Raw genomic sequence first — 18,510 nt, forward strand, 5'->3', positions numbered from 1 at the left:
CGGTTATAAACCCAGGGTCACAATATGTAAACATTATTAAAGCGAATAGTGTTCCATTGTTTCAGGCCAGTGATTTCCAAGTCTCTGTATAGGGCAGCACCTTCTAATGTGCTAGTGATGACAATTTAACAGTCTGATGGCCATGAGATAGAAGCTGTTTTTCCGTCTCTCTCCTGGATGATAGCGGGGTGAAATAGCAGTGAGTGGCTCGGGTGGTTGTTGCCCTTGATTATCTTTTTGGCTTCTGTGACATCGGGTGCTGTAGGTGTCCTGGAGTGCAAGCAGCTTGCCCCCGGTGATGCGTTGGGCTGGGCTGATTTACTAGGATGTCCGCACCACCTCTGTAGCGCCATGCAATCGTGGGCGGTGTTATTACCATACCAAGCAGTGAGTAGCCAGTCAAGATGCTCCTTCCTAATTGTACAGCTGTAAAACTTTTTGAGGATTTGAGTGACCCATGCCTAGGCTGTGGCGACCATGAAATTTTTGTCAGATGGTGATTGGACCGTTAATTAACATATACTTAGCATCTCCGGCTCTCCACACACAGCCTACAAACCACTGATGCAGACATTTGGAACATCTACATATTAAAAGTCTAATAAATCCATGTAACATAGCTTCACACCATCACAATAAATCCAGTCTAAAATGTAGTCTATTTCAGAAGAACAGAATAGATACCTGACTTGTCCTTATGTTAGACCTCGATCTGGCTATGCCATATGGCTAATTTAGTTCATTTAGCAAGACAAGATTTGGTTAGGAATTCCATGGCATTATTTTATAGTATGCAATGAATACAATTGAACATAGCTGAATAAAATAAAATACAATATTTTCTCCAAACGACGAGGAGCAAGCATACGTGGCTATTCTGTGTTTAGTAGTTAACAAAGAAATAGGTAATTCCTATATGCTTAATTTAGAGTTATTTATGTAACTTTGGTTGTGATACAAACGCGGCCATCTGCTTTGATTTTTAATACATTCTAAGGTTGTATGATGACTTAATGATGATTTGAAAAGTCGCATGAAAGGCATGAGCCTGGGTTACTTCTGCTCAGGCTGCAACTGTTATTCACAATTTGACAACAATTTGATAACACTTTCAAATTACCCTATAACATCCCTTTTGTGTTACAGTAATGCCCCTTAAAATTCCATTGGGCTGAATATAATAATTATAATTCCCTTCTCCTCTGCCTCTAAAGCACCTCTCACTCACATGGCTCTCTCAGATAGCTCAATTCTCATTAGCCAATGCCCATCAAGCACTGGTCTTTCTCACAGGCTACAAGTGAAGACAGACACATTGAGACTCAACTGCTTGCGCCCTTATCCAATTCCATGTATTGAAGATATTGGAAGAATTGTCTACATTTACTTTTCATCAGCCAACAAAATTAATAGGCCTAATAACAGCAAAAGCACTAGCCTATGTCAATTTATTATCCTTATTGTACAAAAATGTACCTATTCTGGTGTGAGATATAAATATTCCAACATAGTCTGGGACAGCTGTGGGATGCGATAGATCCCAAAATGAATACAACCGTTAGCAAAAATGAATTTACCATGGCTAAGGGCTGTATCCAGGCACTTCGTGTTTCCGGCTTGCTTGAACAGCCCTTAGCTGTGGTAAATTGGCCATAACCCACACCCCTCATGCCTATTGTGTCTATAAACCAGGCAGTTTGGGTCCTGGATGCTTATTGGCTGAAACAGTATTTCGCGCCATGTGTATATACGATAATATACCACGGTATGATGCAAAAGACTTGTTACTGTTCTATTTATGTTGGTAATCAGTTTTTATTAGCAATATGGCACCTCAGTGTTTGTGGTGTATATGCACATTATGCCACAGCTAAGGGCTGCATTCACCAGTTTTACCTAAGAACAGCGCTAGCCATAGTATATTGGCCATTATAAACTGGTGGTTCGGAAAGCCCTGAATGCTGATTGGCTGAATGCTGTGGTATATCAGAGTGTATACCACGGGTATGACAAAACATTTATTTTTACTCTTCTAATTAAGTTGGTAAACAAGTTTATAATAACTCGCGTTGTGTCGCGGCATAAGAACAGCTCATAGCTGTGGCAATGGCTTATCCATGAGCATTTAAAGAATGGTCTAATTTGTTCCAATCAGAGCTGTCAAGATGATCCACATGATCATCAAAGTTTGGAAGGTCAAGTCCAGAAAATGAAGAATGATATCCTGGGTTTAAAGTCCATTCAGAAGATAGTGAAGTGAAGGATCCCCTGCCTCAGATCGAGCTGAAGGCTGTGACAAGGAGAAAAGCTAAGGTGAGACAAGGATTGAGGAGAGAAAGGGAAATCTGGGGTCTTACCTGTCCACACTCCAAACTCTGTCCAATGTGCTATACAACATGCCGTTGAGAGGTTGGAGGGTAAATTGTCCTTACAACAGACTTCCATAATAATATTCAATCACCAATCGCTTTACCCTAGCTCTTCTCAAAGGCCTGTATAGCAACGGCAGCATACAGTATGTCACTGACTGTATTGTCTTTTTAGACAAAGAGGACCAGTGCCAGGTCCACAGTTGAACAGAGCACTGATACTGATGCAGCTGAGAGAGATTTCATGGATAATCAGAATTATGAAGATGAGGAAGAGGTGAAGAAGGATAAATTCTGCCTCATGGAGTATGGATGTTTTGAAGAATAAAGTCAAGGTAAGGGAATAGATTGAGCAGAGATGTGGATATTTTTGATATCTTTCATGTCTATAACCTGACCCTACAGCATGTTGTTCTGAGGAAGGTAAATTGCCCATACAATACCCTTTTATCTCCTAATAGTAAATCTAGGCTGACCTCATTTGGTTGACTGGACGAATGCTGGTGGGGTTGATCGATTTGCCCAGCAGTCGCAAAGTTTTTTTCCTTCATGGCACATGGACACCCGTCTGATTCGCGCCTCGTCTCAGTTGACTAATCCAATACCGAGGCCACAGGGATGGCACATCCATCACGCTAAGACGCAATACTGAAATTGTATATGGTTATATTATGTAAAAATAATGGTGCAACACTAATAAATCAAATATTATTTTATAACAAATGTGCTTTCTCCCGTTGGATACGGGTCGCTGTCCGTGGTTCTGAAACTTAATCTTCAGTGCTACTGGGAGAACTGGGGCCCTTCCCTATGTTGCGTAAATAATAGCAAAGTTAACCAGCATATTGGGATTGAGAATAATGCTGCAGAGGCAGAGACGGGAACAGCCCTCTTGCCCAACCTCCATGATTTTCAGAGACGTATATGGAGTAGATGGGGTACCCAATAATGAAGGTCTGAAAAGTATTATAGTAAAGTGATTTATAAATACAGAACCAGTCAAACAGAGAACCACCATTCCGGTTTTCTTTATTTGTACTATTTTCTACATTGTAGAATAATGGTGAAGATATCAAAACTAGGAAATAAACACATGGAATCATGTAGTAAACAAAAGTGTTAAATTCAAATATATTTTTATATTTGATTCTTCAAAGTAGCCACCCTTTACCTTGATGGCAGCTTTGCACACTCTTGACATTCTCTCAACCATTCTAGTCAACTGGAATGCATTTAAAATTACAGGTGTGCCTTGTTAAAAGTTGATTTGTGGAATTTCTTTCCTTCTTAATGTGTTTGACCCAATCAGTTGTGTTGTGACATGGTAGGGGTGGTATACAGATTTTGGCCCTATTTGGTAAAAGACCAAGTCCATATTATGGCAAGAACAGCTCAAATAAGCAAAGAGAAACGACAGTCCGTCATTACTTTAAAGACATGAAGGTCAGTCAATCCGGAAAATTTCAAGAACTTTTAACGTTTCTTCAAGTGCAGTCGCAAAAACCATCAATTGCCATCATGAAACTGGCTCTCATGAGGACGGCCACAGGAAAGGATGACCCAGAGTTACCTCTGCTGCAGAGGATAAGTTCATTAGTTAACAGCCTCAGAAATCACAGCCCAAATAAATGCTTCACAGAGTTCAAGTAACAGACACATCAACTGTTCAGAGGAGACTGCGTAATTCAGGCCTTCATGGTCGAATTGCTGCAAAGAAACCACTACTGAAGGACACCAATAAGAAGAGACTTTCTTGGGCAAAGAAACACGAGCAATGCACATTAGACTGGTGGAAATCTGTCCTTTGGTCTGGAGTCCAAATTGGAGATTTTTGGTTCCAACCGCCTTGTCTTTGAGACGCAGAGTACATGAACGGATGATCTCTACATGTGTGGTTCTCATCATGAAGCATGGAGGAGGTGTGATGTGTGGGGGTGCTTTGCTGATGACACTGTCTGTGATTTGTTTAGAATTCAAGGCACACTTAACCAGCATGGCTACCACAGCATTCTGCAACGATACACCATCCCATCTGGTTTGCGCTTAGTGGGACTATCTTTGTTTTTCAACAGGACAATGACCCAACAAACATCCAGGCTGTGTAAGGGCTATTTGACCAAGAAGGAGAGTGATGGAGTGCTGCATCAGATGACCTGACCTCCACAATCACCCGAGCTCAACCCAATTGAGATGTTTTGGGATGAATTACACCTTTCCAGAGGAAGCTGGTTGAGAGAATGCCAAGTCTGTGCAAAGCTGTCATCAAGGCAGCTTATTGGTTACTACATGATTCCGTGTGTTATTTCCTAGTTTTGATGTCTTTACTATTATTTTAAAATGTAGAAAATAGTAAAAAATAAAGAAAAACCCTTGAATGAGTAGGTGTGTCCAATCTTTGACTAGAACTGTACATAAAGCAAAAGGGAAGTAGCGATCGCAAATGATTTTGGCAAAGAGCTCGGCTGTACCTTGATGAGGATGCCATCTGTGAAGTCCCACAATCGGACAGTGCCATCTACTGAGCACGAGTATACCTGCAGGAGAGTGCAACAATATCACGTCTACACTCAAAACATTGCAATGAACAAACATTCCTCAGAGACACCAAACCATAGGAGCAACAACAAACCATTCTTTCGACAAACATGCTGATTGCAGACACGCATGTAGCTACTGTATTTATAGCTACCAGATATGTGATAACTATGTCTCCATACTGGGCGTTACAGGAAAGCCCTATACAAGATGTCGCCATTGATTTTTCAACTTAACTACTCTTGGTGATACTTTCTTTGTTCTCGATTCGGTCAAAAAAGTATCTTAGAAATGTGTGTCAGTTGCAGGTCATTCTACAAAAACAAAGAAAGATATTAAATCTACGTTTTGCACCAAATGAGGTGTTCCCTTGCCATTTCAGCTGCCAGACATCTTGCATTTTCCAACATCTTTGCAGGAACTGTAGAAGTAGATGACAGAGTGTCACACTGCGCAACCAAAACAAAGATCTACACACATGCAAGAGGGATTTCTCACTCTGTAAAAAAAAAGAAAAGATTACATGGCAAAAAATAGTAGCATTGTTTTTGCCATGCGTTTTCGCAGTTTTTTGTAGAACCACCTGCAACTGGACACAGACATTTAAAGATACTTTCTTCGTTCTTGAGTCAGTGAACAAAAAAAATCATCGCCAACGACGGTTAGTTAAAGTCTATGGCGCCGTTTTGTATAGGGCTTTCCTGTAACGCCCAGTATGGAAAGTTCACACATATCGGGCACACAAACTAGTAGCTACTGCATTTACAAACCTGCAGGTGGTTTGAAGGGTTGCGGACAATGCCTGACACCAGGTCTGTGTGTCCCTGCAAATCATGGACGCATTCCTCTGAGCTGGAACTGTACACTTTCACTGACTCCCCCGAGGCACACAAAAGGAACCTGGTGAAAAGGACCGGAAAGAAATCAGTTTACAGACTACGGTTATTCCCGATTCAACGTAGACACCCGACTGTTTATTATGATTAGCTAACTAAATACCAAAAACAGGTCTAGCTAGCTAACGATACCGGTTAGGTGCTTTTAGCAACTCAGGTGTATTTACATACAATTGAAGCAATTGGGTTGCACAAAAACAGAAATACAATTCTGGGAAGCCAGAAGTTAAAAACAATTCCATTTCAACTTACTGTGCCGGTGGCCATGGCGGGTTGGTCATTATGACGGGAGCGAATTTGAGACACATTATCGAAAATATTGTATTATTAAACAGACTTTCCAAACGTGGGTCTGTTGTAGACCCACTTCCTACTCTGCTTACCTCATGTCAAAATAAGTCCTGCACGTGTGCCATATGTAGACAAAAAGGAATAACTTCTGGGGGACTTTTATTTTGACATGAGGTAAGCAGAGAGGAAGTGGGTCCCTTAAGTGTTTTCAAATGTGGCCCCTTTCAGACAATTTTTGTGAACTCAGTGAGGTTAGCTTAATTTTTGTGCAGTGTGAACACGCCAAGGGAACCCAGACCCCTCAAAAGAGCCCCGAAGCGAACCAAAACAATCTCAAGAGGTGGTCTAAGTTCGATTCGCTTGAAGTCTGTTCGGTTCCCTTTGTTAGGGCAATGTGAACACAAATCTCTCCATGTTCGCTTGTCATTATTCCCACACCATACACTAGACTACTGCAATACAGTTTCCCCTTCCATAACCTCATACATTGGTGGCACAAAAGAGATAAGATGATGTTCAGGTTCACGGAAAAAACGTGCTGTTTTTGGACATTGGCTAGAGATTGTCATGGATGCACATACAAAACGAAATACTTATATTTGCATGCATCGACACGATATTCAGATTATTTGTTTGCAATATGATCTATAAGCTAAGAGCTTCATAAGCCATTTATTCGATTGTGGGGTTTGAATAGTGTAAGACAACAACATATTTGGTGAATCAATGCTAGCTCTTAAAGGGGCAGTAGCCTTCATCGGGTGTACAATTTTCAATTACAGCATTATTTAATCTACAGTTATTCTTCTGCCATTTATTCTGTTACCAATAATATTTACATGTTAATATTATCTTCAGATTATAATGTCTCATAGTTTAACAAAATGCAAATATATTAGCTTTCAAAATGTGATTAGATATATCTAGCTGTCCGATAACACATTCTGATAAAATGTCTCGTCCTGCACTTTGTAAAAACGCAGACTGTGGGCCAGCCAGAGTGCATTGAGTGACTGTTGCAAAAAGACCTTGGTTCCTTTCTAAACATAGCAATGTGAATGCAGAGAGGTTTCGGACCACAAAATAGGTAAAGTGAACTGACAAAAAATAAAATAAGAGTTAAGTCCTCATTCAAAAGGAACAGTTATTCTGCTTTCTTTTCTTCACCGGAGTTCACTTTAAAAGAGGACAGATGACTGAAAACACCATAAGTTGAAATGGAATTGTATTTCAATTCTGGCTTCCCATGGACTGTTTTTGTGCAACCCAATACAATTGAAAACAATGCCAGTGTGTTTAAATAAACGTTAATGTTACACCCTCGTTGCTTAAAGCACCTAGCTAGTTACCGGCATGTGTAACATTACATTTTGAATCAGTAGCCTGCAAGCAAGGAAGTGGAATCAGTGGATTGCCTAGTTAGTTAATATATACAGAACAAAAATATAAGAACGCACCATGTAAAGTGTTGGTCCCATGTTTCATGAGCTGAAATAGACCCCAACAATATTCCATACCCACAAAAAGCTTCTCTCATTTTGTGCACAAATTTGCTTACAGCCCTTTTAGTGATCATTTCTCATTTGCCAAGATAATCCATCCACCTGACAGGTGTGGCATATCAAAAAGCGGATTAAACAGCATAATCGTTCATTACACAGGTGCACCTTGTGCTGGGGACAATAAAAGGCCACTAAAGTTTGCAGTTGTCACAACACAATGACACATATTACTGAAGTTGAGGGAGTGTGCAATTGGCATGCTGACTGCAGGAATGTCCACCAGAGCTTTGCCAGAGAATTGAATGTTCCTTTCTCTACCAGAAGCTGCCTCCAACGTTGTTTTAGAGAATTTGGCAGTACGTCCAACCGGCCTCACAACCGCAGACCAAGTGTAACCACGCCAGCCCAGGAACTCCACATCCGGCTTCTTCACCTGCGGGATCGAGACCAGCCATCCGGACAGCTGATGAAACTGTGGGTTTGCTGAACCAAATAATTTCTACAGAAACCGTCTCAAGGAAGCTTCTCTGTGTGCTCGTCGTCCTCACCAGGGTCTTGACCTGACTGCAGTTCAGCATCCTAACCGACTTCAGTGGGCAAATGCATACCTTCGATGGCCATTGGCATGCTGGAGAAGTGTGCTCTTCAAAGATGAATCCCAGTTTCAACTGTACTGGGCAATGGCAGACAGCGTGTATGGAATCGTGTGGGCGAGTGGTTCGCCCAATGTGGGCGGTGGGCTTATGGTATGGGCAGGCATTAGCTACGGACAACAAACACTATTGCATTTTATCGATGGCAATTTGAATGCAGAAATAACGTGACGAGATCCTGAGGCCCACTGTCGTGCCACTCCTCCGCCACCATCACCTCATGTTATAGCATGATAATGCACTGCCCCATGTCGCAAGGATCTGTACACAATTCCTGGAAGTTGAAAATGTCCCAGTTCGTCCATGGCCTGCATACTTACCAGACATGTCACCCATTGAGCACAATTGGGATGCTCTGGATCAATGTGCATGATCCTGACAATATTCAGCAACTTCGCACAGCCAAGAGCCTGATCAACTCTATGCAAAGGCGATGTGTGGCGCTGCATAAGGCAAATATGACTGCAAGGCACTTCAGAGGGTAGTGCGTACGGCCCAATACATCACTGGGGCAAAGCTGCCTGCCATCCAGGACCTCTACACCAGGCGGTGTCAGAGGAAGGCACTAAAAATTGTCAAAGACCCCAGCCACCCTAGTCATAGACTGTTCTCTCTACTACCGCATGGCAAGCGGTACCAGAGTGCCAAGTCTAGGACAAAAAGGCTTCTCAACAGTTTTACCCCCAAGCCATAAGACTTCTGAACATAAGACTACTATTTGCATTGTGTGCCCCCCCCAACCCCTCTTTTACGCCGCTGCTACTCTGTTTATCTTATATGCATAGTCACTTTAACCATACATCCATGTACATACTACCTCAATTGGCCCGACCAACCAGTGCTCCCGCACATTGGCTAACTGGGCTATCTGCATTGTGTCCCACCCATTATGTCAGTGTTGGAGCCCCTGGCAGCCATAAATAAAAAATAAAACAAAGAATATGGGTCCGTCTGGTTTGCTTAATATAAGGAATTTGAAATTATTTATAGGTTTCTATTATAAGTATATTTTATCAAATTACATTTTTGATACGTAAGTATATTTAAAACCAAATACTTTTAGACTATTACTCTAGTATTGTACTGGGTGACTTTAACTTGAGTAAAAGTAAAGATACCTTAATAGAAAATGACTCAGTCATGTATGACAATTGGGTACTTTTTCCACCACTCCACTGGTTCTGTGTATAAGCCATTTAGCACTTTTACCAGCCACGATCATGCTTGCTTCGTCCCGGAAAGTATCGTTCCTAGAGATACTGAATATGCCGCTGTTAAGTGTTATTTTCGTTTGAGTTGGTTGATCAAGGACGCCTGACTACGTACGGACGCTTCTGCAACGAGTCGTCTGTATAAACAATGGTTCGTTGCGGGCGAAGCAATGGCCATGCACGTATACATTTTACGTATGGGTGCTCCCAGGAATCGAACCCATAATTCTTGCGTTGCACGCGGCATGCTGTACCAACTGAGCTACAGGACCACATACAACAATAGCCAACGTTACGTTTCTCTCAAGATTAGAATACTTGTGTTGTAGCTATACAGTAACACGTTAGCTACCGTGCTTGCTAGCTAGCTAGCCACAGTAGCTAGCCAGAGCTACAGTTTGCGTCCATGCCATACTTGACATACAGTTAATTCAGGTTTAGCTTATGTCAGCTGCAATACACACACACGTACCTGGAATCATTTGTAATAACTGGCTCTCTGAAGTTTATTTTGCTACCACCACGATGAACCACGCGTATTTCTGCGTGCGCCACCATCTTTTCGGATTTCAACTATGAACCTTCGCCTCTGACCCAACAACACATGGCATGCTTCTGTCCTTGTTTATTCAAAACTGGTTCGTAGTCGCCCTCAAGCGTTCTTCTCAAATTACTGCATTTGATTTAATATTTTATTTTTATTTTTTATGATTTAAGCTTATTTAACTAGGCAAGTCAGTTAAGAACACATTCTTATTTACAATGTTATGTATTGCTCATCATTGTTGTTGGCTGTTTTTTACTTATTTATTTGTTGTCTCATCACATTATTGTACCAAAAAAAACGGAAACGTAGCTAATACATCAGTATTTATTGTTTCGAGTGGTCTTTTTAGTGGTATGGGGTTCCAGTATTGAGTCGCTGGTCGCATTGATTGACAGATCATCCCTGAAGTTGTTTTATTGCGTAAAAGTTCTTTCACATTATGACGTTGGCTTTGTATAAAATGCGATAGCCTTATCTCTTTGGTAATCACTTGGTTAAGTTTTACATGATGAGAACATACGCTCCAGCCATAGACTTTAACCATGGAGGATAATAAGGTAAGCCTATGAATTGCTAACAGAGAAGGCCTATGCACCGTCTTTTTTTTTAATGCAGCGGCAGGGACCACAGGGTATACAGGACATGCCGCAAGTAGTGGCAGCTGGGTGGCGGTGTGGGCTAACGTTAATGTCCCGCTAATATAATCATTTTAAATATTGTAAAAAAAAAGTATGCATTATAATAACCTATGGGACTTGTTATAAATAAAATATGATCCTTGCAAAGATAACAGCAGTAGGCTACTTATCATAATTTTACCTAAATTATTATAATAATAGGTGACTCCATAACGCATTAATTACGAATCTTGATATCAGGCAATAGGATCTATGTGTATTTATAGCGAAAACCTGTACTGTGTAGTCATTTTGTTAGTTATTTAGCAGTCTTATGGCTTGGCGATTGAAGCTGATCAGGAGCCTGTTGGTGTCAGACTTGATGCACGGTACCGCTTGCTGTGCCGAAGCAGAGAGAACAGTCTATGGCTTGGGTGGCTGGAGTTTTTAACGATTTCCGGGCCTTCCTTGATATAGAGGTCCTGGATGACAGGGAGAACAGCCCTGGTGATCAAATTGTATTTGTAACATACACATGTTTAGCAGATGTTATTGCGGGTGTAGCGAAACGCTTGTGTTTCTTGCGAACAGTGCAATAAAATCTAACAAGTAATATCTAACAATACACACAATCTAAAGTAAAGGAATGGAATTAATAATATATAAATATTTGGATGAGCAATGTCAGAGCAGCATAGACTAAGATACAGTAGAATAGGAAGGATACAGTATATACATTTGAGATGAGTAATGCAAAATATATAATGAAACAGGCAGGGAGCAGGTCTCGATCCCTCAACCTTCTAGCCCGAAGTCCAGCGTGCTATCGACTGTGCCCCAAAAGCATGCTCGAGTGGCAGAGTCGATATCCGCGGTTATAAACCCAGGGTCGTTACAATATGTAAACATTATTAAAGCGAATAGTGTTCCATTGTTTGTGGCCAGTGATTTCAAGTCTCTGTATATAGGGCAGCAGCCTCTAATGTGCTAGTGATGACAATTTAACAGTCTGATGGCCATGAGATAGAAGCTGTTTTTCCGTCTCTCTCCTGGATGATAGCGGGGTGAACAGGCAGTGAGTGGCTCGGGTGGTTGTTGCCCTTGATTATCTTTTTGGCTTTCCTGTGACATCGGGTGCTGTAGGTGTCCTGGAGTGCAAGTAGCTTGCCCCCGGTGATGCGTTGGTTGGGCTGATTTACTAGGCTGTCCGCACCACCCTCTGTAGCGCCATGCAATCGTGGGCGGTGTTATTACCATACCAAGCAGTGATGCAGCCAGTCAAGATGCTCCTTCCTAATTGTACAGCTGTAAAACTTTTTGAGGATTTGAGGACCCATGCCTAGGGCTGTGGCGACCATGAAATTTTGTCAGATGGTGATTGACCGTTAATTAACATGAACACATTTAGCATCTCCTGGCTTCCACACACAGCCTACAAACCACTGATGCAGACATTTGGAACATCTACATATTAAAAAGTCTAATAAATCCATGTAACATAGCCTACACCATCACAATAAATCCAGTCTAAAATGTAGTCTATTTCAGAAGAACAGAATAGCATACTCTGACTTGTCCTTATGTTAGACCCTGATCTGGCTATGCCATATGGCTACACTAGTTCATTTAGCAGACAAGATTTGGTTAGAATTCCATGGCATTATTTTATAGTATGAAGAATACAATTGAACATAGCTGAATAAAATAAAATACAATATTTTCTCCAAACGATTTGAGGGAGTGCGCACATGTGGCTATTCTGTGTTTAGCAGTTAACAAAGAAATAGGTACTCCTATATGCTTAATTTAGAGTTATTTATGTAACTTTGGTTGTGATACAAACGTTGGGCTATCCGTTTTGATTTTTAATACATTCTAAGGCTGTATGATGTGACTCTAATGATGATTTGAAAAAAGTCGCATGAAAGGCATGAGCTCTGCTTAGTTTTTTTGCTCAGGCTGCAACTGTTATTCACAATTTGACAAGCACTTGATAATACCTCAAATTACCCGGCGACATCCCTTTTGTGTTACAGTAATGCCCCCTAAAAAAATCCATTGGGCTGAATATAATAATTATAATTCCCTTCTCCTGGCTCTGAAGCACCTCTCACTCACATGGCTCTCTCAGATAGCTCAATTCTCATTAGCCAATGCCCATCAAGTGATCGGGTCTTTCTCACAGGCTACAAGTGAAGACAGACACATTGGAGACTCAACTGCTTGCGTCCTTATCCAATTCCAAGGCGCGTATTGAAGATATTGGAAGAACTGTCTACATTTACTTTTCATCAGCCAACAAAATTAATAGGCCTAATGAATAGCAAAAGCACTAGCCTATGTCAATTTACTATCCCCATTGTACAAAAATGTACCTATTCTGTGTGAGATATAAATATTCCAAACATAGTCTGGGACAGCTGTGGGATGCGATAGATCCCAAAATGAATACAACCGTTAGCAAAAATGAATTTACCATGGCTAAGGGCTGTATCCAGGCACTTCGTGTTTCGGCTTGCTTCAGAACAGCCCTTAGCTGTGGTAAATTGGCCATATACCACACCCCTCATGCCTTATTGTGTAATTATAAACCAGGCAGTTTGGGTCCTGGATGCTTATTGGCTGAAACAGCATTTCAGCCATGTGTATATACGACAATATACCACGGGTATGATGCAAAAAGACTTGTTACTGTTCTATTTATGTTGGTAACCAGTTTTTATTAGCAATATGGCACCTCAGTGTTTGTAGTATATGGCCAATATGCCACAGCTAAGGGCTGTATCCAAGCAGTTTTGCCTAAGAACAGCGCTTAGCCATAGTATATTGGCCATTATAAACTGGGTGGTTCGAGCCCTGAATGCTGATTGGCTGAATGCTGTGGTATATCAGAGTGTATACCACGGGTATGACAAAACATTTATTTTTACTCTTCTAATTAAGTTGGTAACAAGTTTATAATAACTCTGCGTTGTGTCGTGCATAAGAACAGCTCTTAGCTGTGGTATATTGGCCATATCCATGAGCATTTAAAGAATGGTCTAATTTGTTCCAATCAGAGTTTAAATGAAGATGATCCACATGATCATCAAAGTTTGGAAGGTCAAGTCCAGAAAATGAAGAATGATATCCTGGGTTTAAACTATCCAGAAGATAGTGAAGTGAAGGATCCCCTGCCTCAGATCGAGCTGAAGGCTGTGACAAGGAGAAAAGTTAAGGTGAGACAATAGATTGAGGAGAGAAAGGGAAATCTGGGGTCTTACCTGTCCACACTCCAAACCTGTCCAATGTGCCATACAACATGCCGTTGAGAGGTTGGAGGGTAAATTGTCCTTACAACAGACTTCCATAATAATATTCAATCACCAATCGTTTACCCTAGCTCTTCTCAAAGGCCTGTATAGCAACGGCAGCATACAGTATGTCACTGACTGTATTGTCTTTTTAGACAAAGAGGAGGACCAGTGCCAACAGGTCCACAGTTGAACAGAGCACTGATACTGATGCAGCTGAGAGAGATTTTGTTGATAATCAGAATGATGAAGATGAGGAAGAGGTGAAGAAGGATACCCTGCCTCAGATGGAGCAGGATGCCGTGAAGAGAAATAAAGTCAAGGTAAGGGAATAGATTGAGCAGAGATGTGGATATTTTTGATATCTTTCATGTCTATAACCTGACCCTACAGCATGTTGTTCTGAGGAAGGTAAATTGCCCATACAATACCCTTTTATCTCCTAATAGTAAATCTAGGGCTGACCCCATTTGGTTGACTGGACGATTGTTTGGTTGACTGGGATTTCTTAAGTCGAGCAGTCGCAAAAGTTTTTTTTCTTCATGGTGCACATGGACACCTGTCTGATTCGCGCCTGTCTCAGTTGACTAATCCATTACCGAGGCCACAGGGATGGCACAGTCCATCACGCTAAGACGTAATACTGAAATTGTATATGGTTATATTATGTAAAAATAATGGTGCAACACTAATAAATCAAATATTATTTTATAACAAATGTGCTTTCTCCCGCGTTGGATACGGTCGCTGTCCGTGGTTCTGAAACTTAATCTTCAGTGCGCCGTAGAATTGGGGCCCTTCCCTATGTTGCTATGTGCATAATAGCAAAGTTAACCAGCATATTGGGATTGAGAACAATGCTGCAGAGGCAGCAGCAGAGACGGGGAAACAGCCCTTGCCTTAGCCTAATTGTCTAAGAAGATTGAGGAGAGAAGAAAACACAACTTAATTAGGTCTATAATCAATAGCCTAATTGTTAAATGTGCCTGGCTTTGTAAATCATCCATATATATATTACCAGTAAAAAGGGTTTTTCTTTATTTTTACTATTTTCTACATTGTAGAATAGTAGTGAAGACATCAAAACTATGAAATAACACATATGGAATCATGTAGGTACCAAAAAAGTGTTAAACAAATCAAAATCTTTATATTTGAGATTCTTCAAAGTAGTCACCCTTTGCCTTGATGACAGCTTTGCACACTCTTGGCATTCTCTCAACCAGCCTCATGTGGTAGTCACCTGGAATGCATTTCATTAATTAACAGGTGTGCCTTGTTAAAAGTTAAGTAAAGGAAGTTCTTTCCTTCTTAATGCGTTTGAGCCAACCAGTTGTGTTGTGACAAGGTAGGGTTGGTATACAGAAGATAGCCCTATTTGGTAAAAGACCAAGTCCATATTATGGCTAGAACAGCTCAAATAAGCAAAGAGAAACAACAGTCCGTCATTACTATAAGACATGAAGGTCAGTCAATACGGAAAATTTCAAGAACTTTGAACGTTTCATCAAGTGCAAAAACCATCAAGTCGCAAAAACCATCAAGCGCTATGATGAAACTGGCTCTCATGAGGACCGCCACAGGAAAGGAAGACCCAGAGTTACCTCGGCTGCAGAGGATACGTTCATTAGAGTTAACTGCACCTCACATTGCAGTCTAAATAAATGCTTCACAGAGTTCAAGTAACAGACACATCTCAACATCAACTGTTCAGGAGACTGCGTGAATCAGGCCTTCATGGTCAAATTGCTGCGAAGAAAGCACTACTAAAGGACACCAATAAGAAGAAGAGACTTGCATGGGCCAAGAAACACGAGCAATGGACATTAGACCCGTGGAAATCTGTCCTTTGGTCTGATGAGTCCAAATCTGAGATTTTTGGTTCCAAGAATGTCTTTGTGAGAGTAGGTGAACAAATGATCTCCGCATATGTGGTTCCCACCATGAAGCATCGAGGAGGTGTGATGGTGTGGGGGTGCTTTGCTGGTGACACTGTCTGTGATTTGTTTAGAATTCAAGGCACACTTAACCAGCATGGCTACCATAGTATCCTGCAGTGATACGCCATCCCATCTGGTTTGCGCTTAGTGGGACTATCAGTACCTACATGATTCCATATGTGTTATTTCATTTGATGTCTTCACTACTATTCTACAATGTAGAAAATAGTAAAAATAAAGAAAAACCCTTGAATGAGTAGGTGTGTCCAAACTTTTGACTGTTATATATATATATATATATATATATATAAGACAGATATAGCTTCTGTTGCCTGTTTGAGTATTTGTTTAATAGCCTACTGATTCTGTGAGCACCAAGCCTCATGCACCGGCAAAATGTTGAATTAAGCAATTTCACAGATTTGGCTGTTTTTAATCTTTGCTATGCTTTAATAAAGGCTTTACAATTTTTTGTTGTTAGAACAGACTGGTATTGCTTAGAATTTATTTAGTGTTGTTTACACTGTTCCAAATGGTCAGAAAAAACAATATTGTAATCTAACAGCAAATGTTTGGCACACATAATACTCTGTCAGCGCTTGCTCCTATACCCTCCTTGTTCTTGACCACCAGTAGTTTCCACAACTAAGTCAAATGTCTTCCACAGATCTGAATTCCCCTTTCCCTCCTAAGCAACCAGTAAACATTCACCCGTTTGGCGTTTATTTTTCACATCCTCCGCATCCATTTTGCTGTCGATATTACTGTGTTCGGAGTTTGTTATAACCAATTTATTGATTTGATTACTATAGGTCAGGCCCTAATTGTCACATGCATGCGATGCTTACATGTTTCACATAAAGAGAGCAAGGCTGAGGAAATAGGTAATGCTTTTTGTAAACAAGTTAGGGATTTCGGTAACAGAACTTTTCATTCAGAAATGAGGAAGAAACGAAATGGCTGAAATGATGTTGCATCTTCAGCATGGACAGCACAATAAATACTTGCTGTTATGTGGTGCCTTTTCACTGCAGTAGGGAGGAGAGCGAGACAACGTGCGCCTGTCACACAGGCATTCGCTGTCATTTATTTTAATACAGTGTCACCATCGGGCTCTTTCTTGAGTCATTTGTGTGTCTTAATTACTTAATCAAACCGTGTGCTTAAAGCATCAGACAAGCTCAGTGCCTATGTAGGTGATTGTATTCAAACACATAGGGTGTGTCTGATATGGAAAAATACATTTTAACATTAGAACAGGATGACTCTCGGTCGACAAATTTTTTTTTGTCGGGGACAGCCCTACAATCAATCTTACCCTTGCTCTACTCAAAGGGCTGTATTGGAATGGCTTCATACAGTATCTACGTGTATATCATTGACTGTATTGTCTTTTTAGACCAAGAGGACCAAGAGAAACAAAATGGAGCAGATCACTGATACAGATGCAGGTCATAAATGAAACTCTAATTTCACTGAATGTAATCCTTTTGCATGTAAATGTGATTTATATGGGCATCTATTGAGCAGAGGACTAATAGCAGAGTGCTCATGTTATCCTTTCTTGGGTACTTAACTTCACAAAGTACACAAAGTTGGCTAACACATACTTGCCTCAGAAGGTTACATGTTTTCTGACTTCTTTACCTTGGTGAATGCTGCTTTGGACACAGGTCCCTCTACATCTGTGGAATTCTCTAGGATGGCAATTCAGGGGACATCTCACCAGGGACAATCTAATGAAAATATCCTAAGTGAGTGTGTCTCCAGGGCCTGTCAGACCAGGGCTCTTGACCTCCCGCCAATCAATCCGGATGCTTTCAACCCGATTATCATCCGGTTTCTGGAAAAACTTACTGAGGAGTATGTCCAAACTTCTATTGTAGTATTTGAATACAATGTCATCTGGAGGATTTTATAAATTGTATGTGTGTTGGTGTGCTTTTTGGTGCTAAAAACATCTAATTATCTCGTATAGGCAATGGAGGCAGTTAAGCATTGGCAGGATGGACCCTGTAAGTCCCTTAACCTTGAAAATGATTCATATATATATTAATAGATGTTTCAAGAAAATTAGATACAAGCCATTTATCTGTCTACAGTATCATCCACATTATCACAAACAGTTACATTCAAAGAGCTTTTTAGTAGCCTACTGCTTTTCATGCTTTCCAATGTATGCCACTTTCATGATTCTCATGAACATATGTGAGATTGTTGGTATCTCTTCGAGGAGCTTGGTTTCAGAGCCCGGCTATGAGTAATCTACCTACACTGTTTCGGTCCTACAGGTGATGAGGGCACTGCTTGCAGAGATGTGCCTGGAGATTGTGCGGTTTGTATCTGAGGCCATCCTGGAGGTCATCATCCCTGCAATTTTCCGTTTTGTACGGATATACAGCCATGTGTCTCCAGTATCCGGCAAGTCTCTGACAGAATCAGAGACATCTTCTAGCACAAACCTGAAGGTTCGCAAGAGAGGCAGCAGAAAATCCTCAAGGTCTTGCGCGGCCAAATCAAGCTCCTCTCGTAATGGGTATGTTCAGTCATTCCTAAAGAAACCGGTTTCACCTAACTATTCATAACCCATTTTGTGAAAATATGTTTTGTTATCTGTATAACAGTTTACTCTTAATGACCAGTTTAACTGATTACT

General features: G+C 40.9%; 2 protein-coding genes across 2 annotated transcripts; one reads left to right on the plus strand and one right to left on the minus strand.

Annotated features, from left to right (window-relative positions):
• Positions 1-2,273: 2,273 nt before the first annotated feature.
• On the minus strand, positions 2,274-10,099 carry LOC123729588 (WD repeat-containing protein 75). Its single transcript, XM_045704885.1, has 5 exons — positions 9,930-10,099; positions 5,675-5,804; positions 4,838-4,903; positions 3,271-3,325; positions 2,274-2,290 (listed from the first exon to the last, which is right to left on the minus strand). Exons 1-5 carry the CDS (start codon positions 10,013-10,015, stop codon positions 2,274-2,276), a joined length of 354 nt encoding a protein of 117 aa, XP_045560841.1. The 5' UTR covers positions 10,016-10,099.
• A 59-nt stretch (positions 10,100-10,158) lies between these two features.
• LOC106581842 (uncharacterized) lies at positions 10,159-18,439 on the plus strand. Its single transcript, XM_014164249.2, has 7 exons — positions 10,159-10,561; positions 13,681-13,839; positions 14,070-14,237; positions 17,254-17,305; positions 17,528-17,717; positions 17,833-17,869; positions 18,146-18,439. Exons 1-7 carry the CDS (start codon positions 10,547-10,549, stop codon positions 18,437-18,439), a joined length of 915 nt encoding a protein of 304 aa, XP_014019724.2. The 5' UTR covers positions 10,159-10,546.
• The last annotated feature ends 71 nt before the right edge of the window (positions 18,440-18,510 follow it).

This window comes from Salmo salar, chromosome ssa21 (genome assembly GCF_905237065.1).
Source record: "Salmo salar chromosome ssa21, Ssal_v3.1, whole genome shotgun sequence".
NCBI lineage: Eukaryota > Metazoa > Chordata > Actinopteri > Salmoniformes > Salmonidae > Salmo > Salmo salar.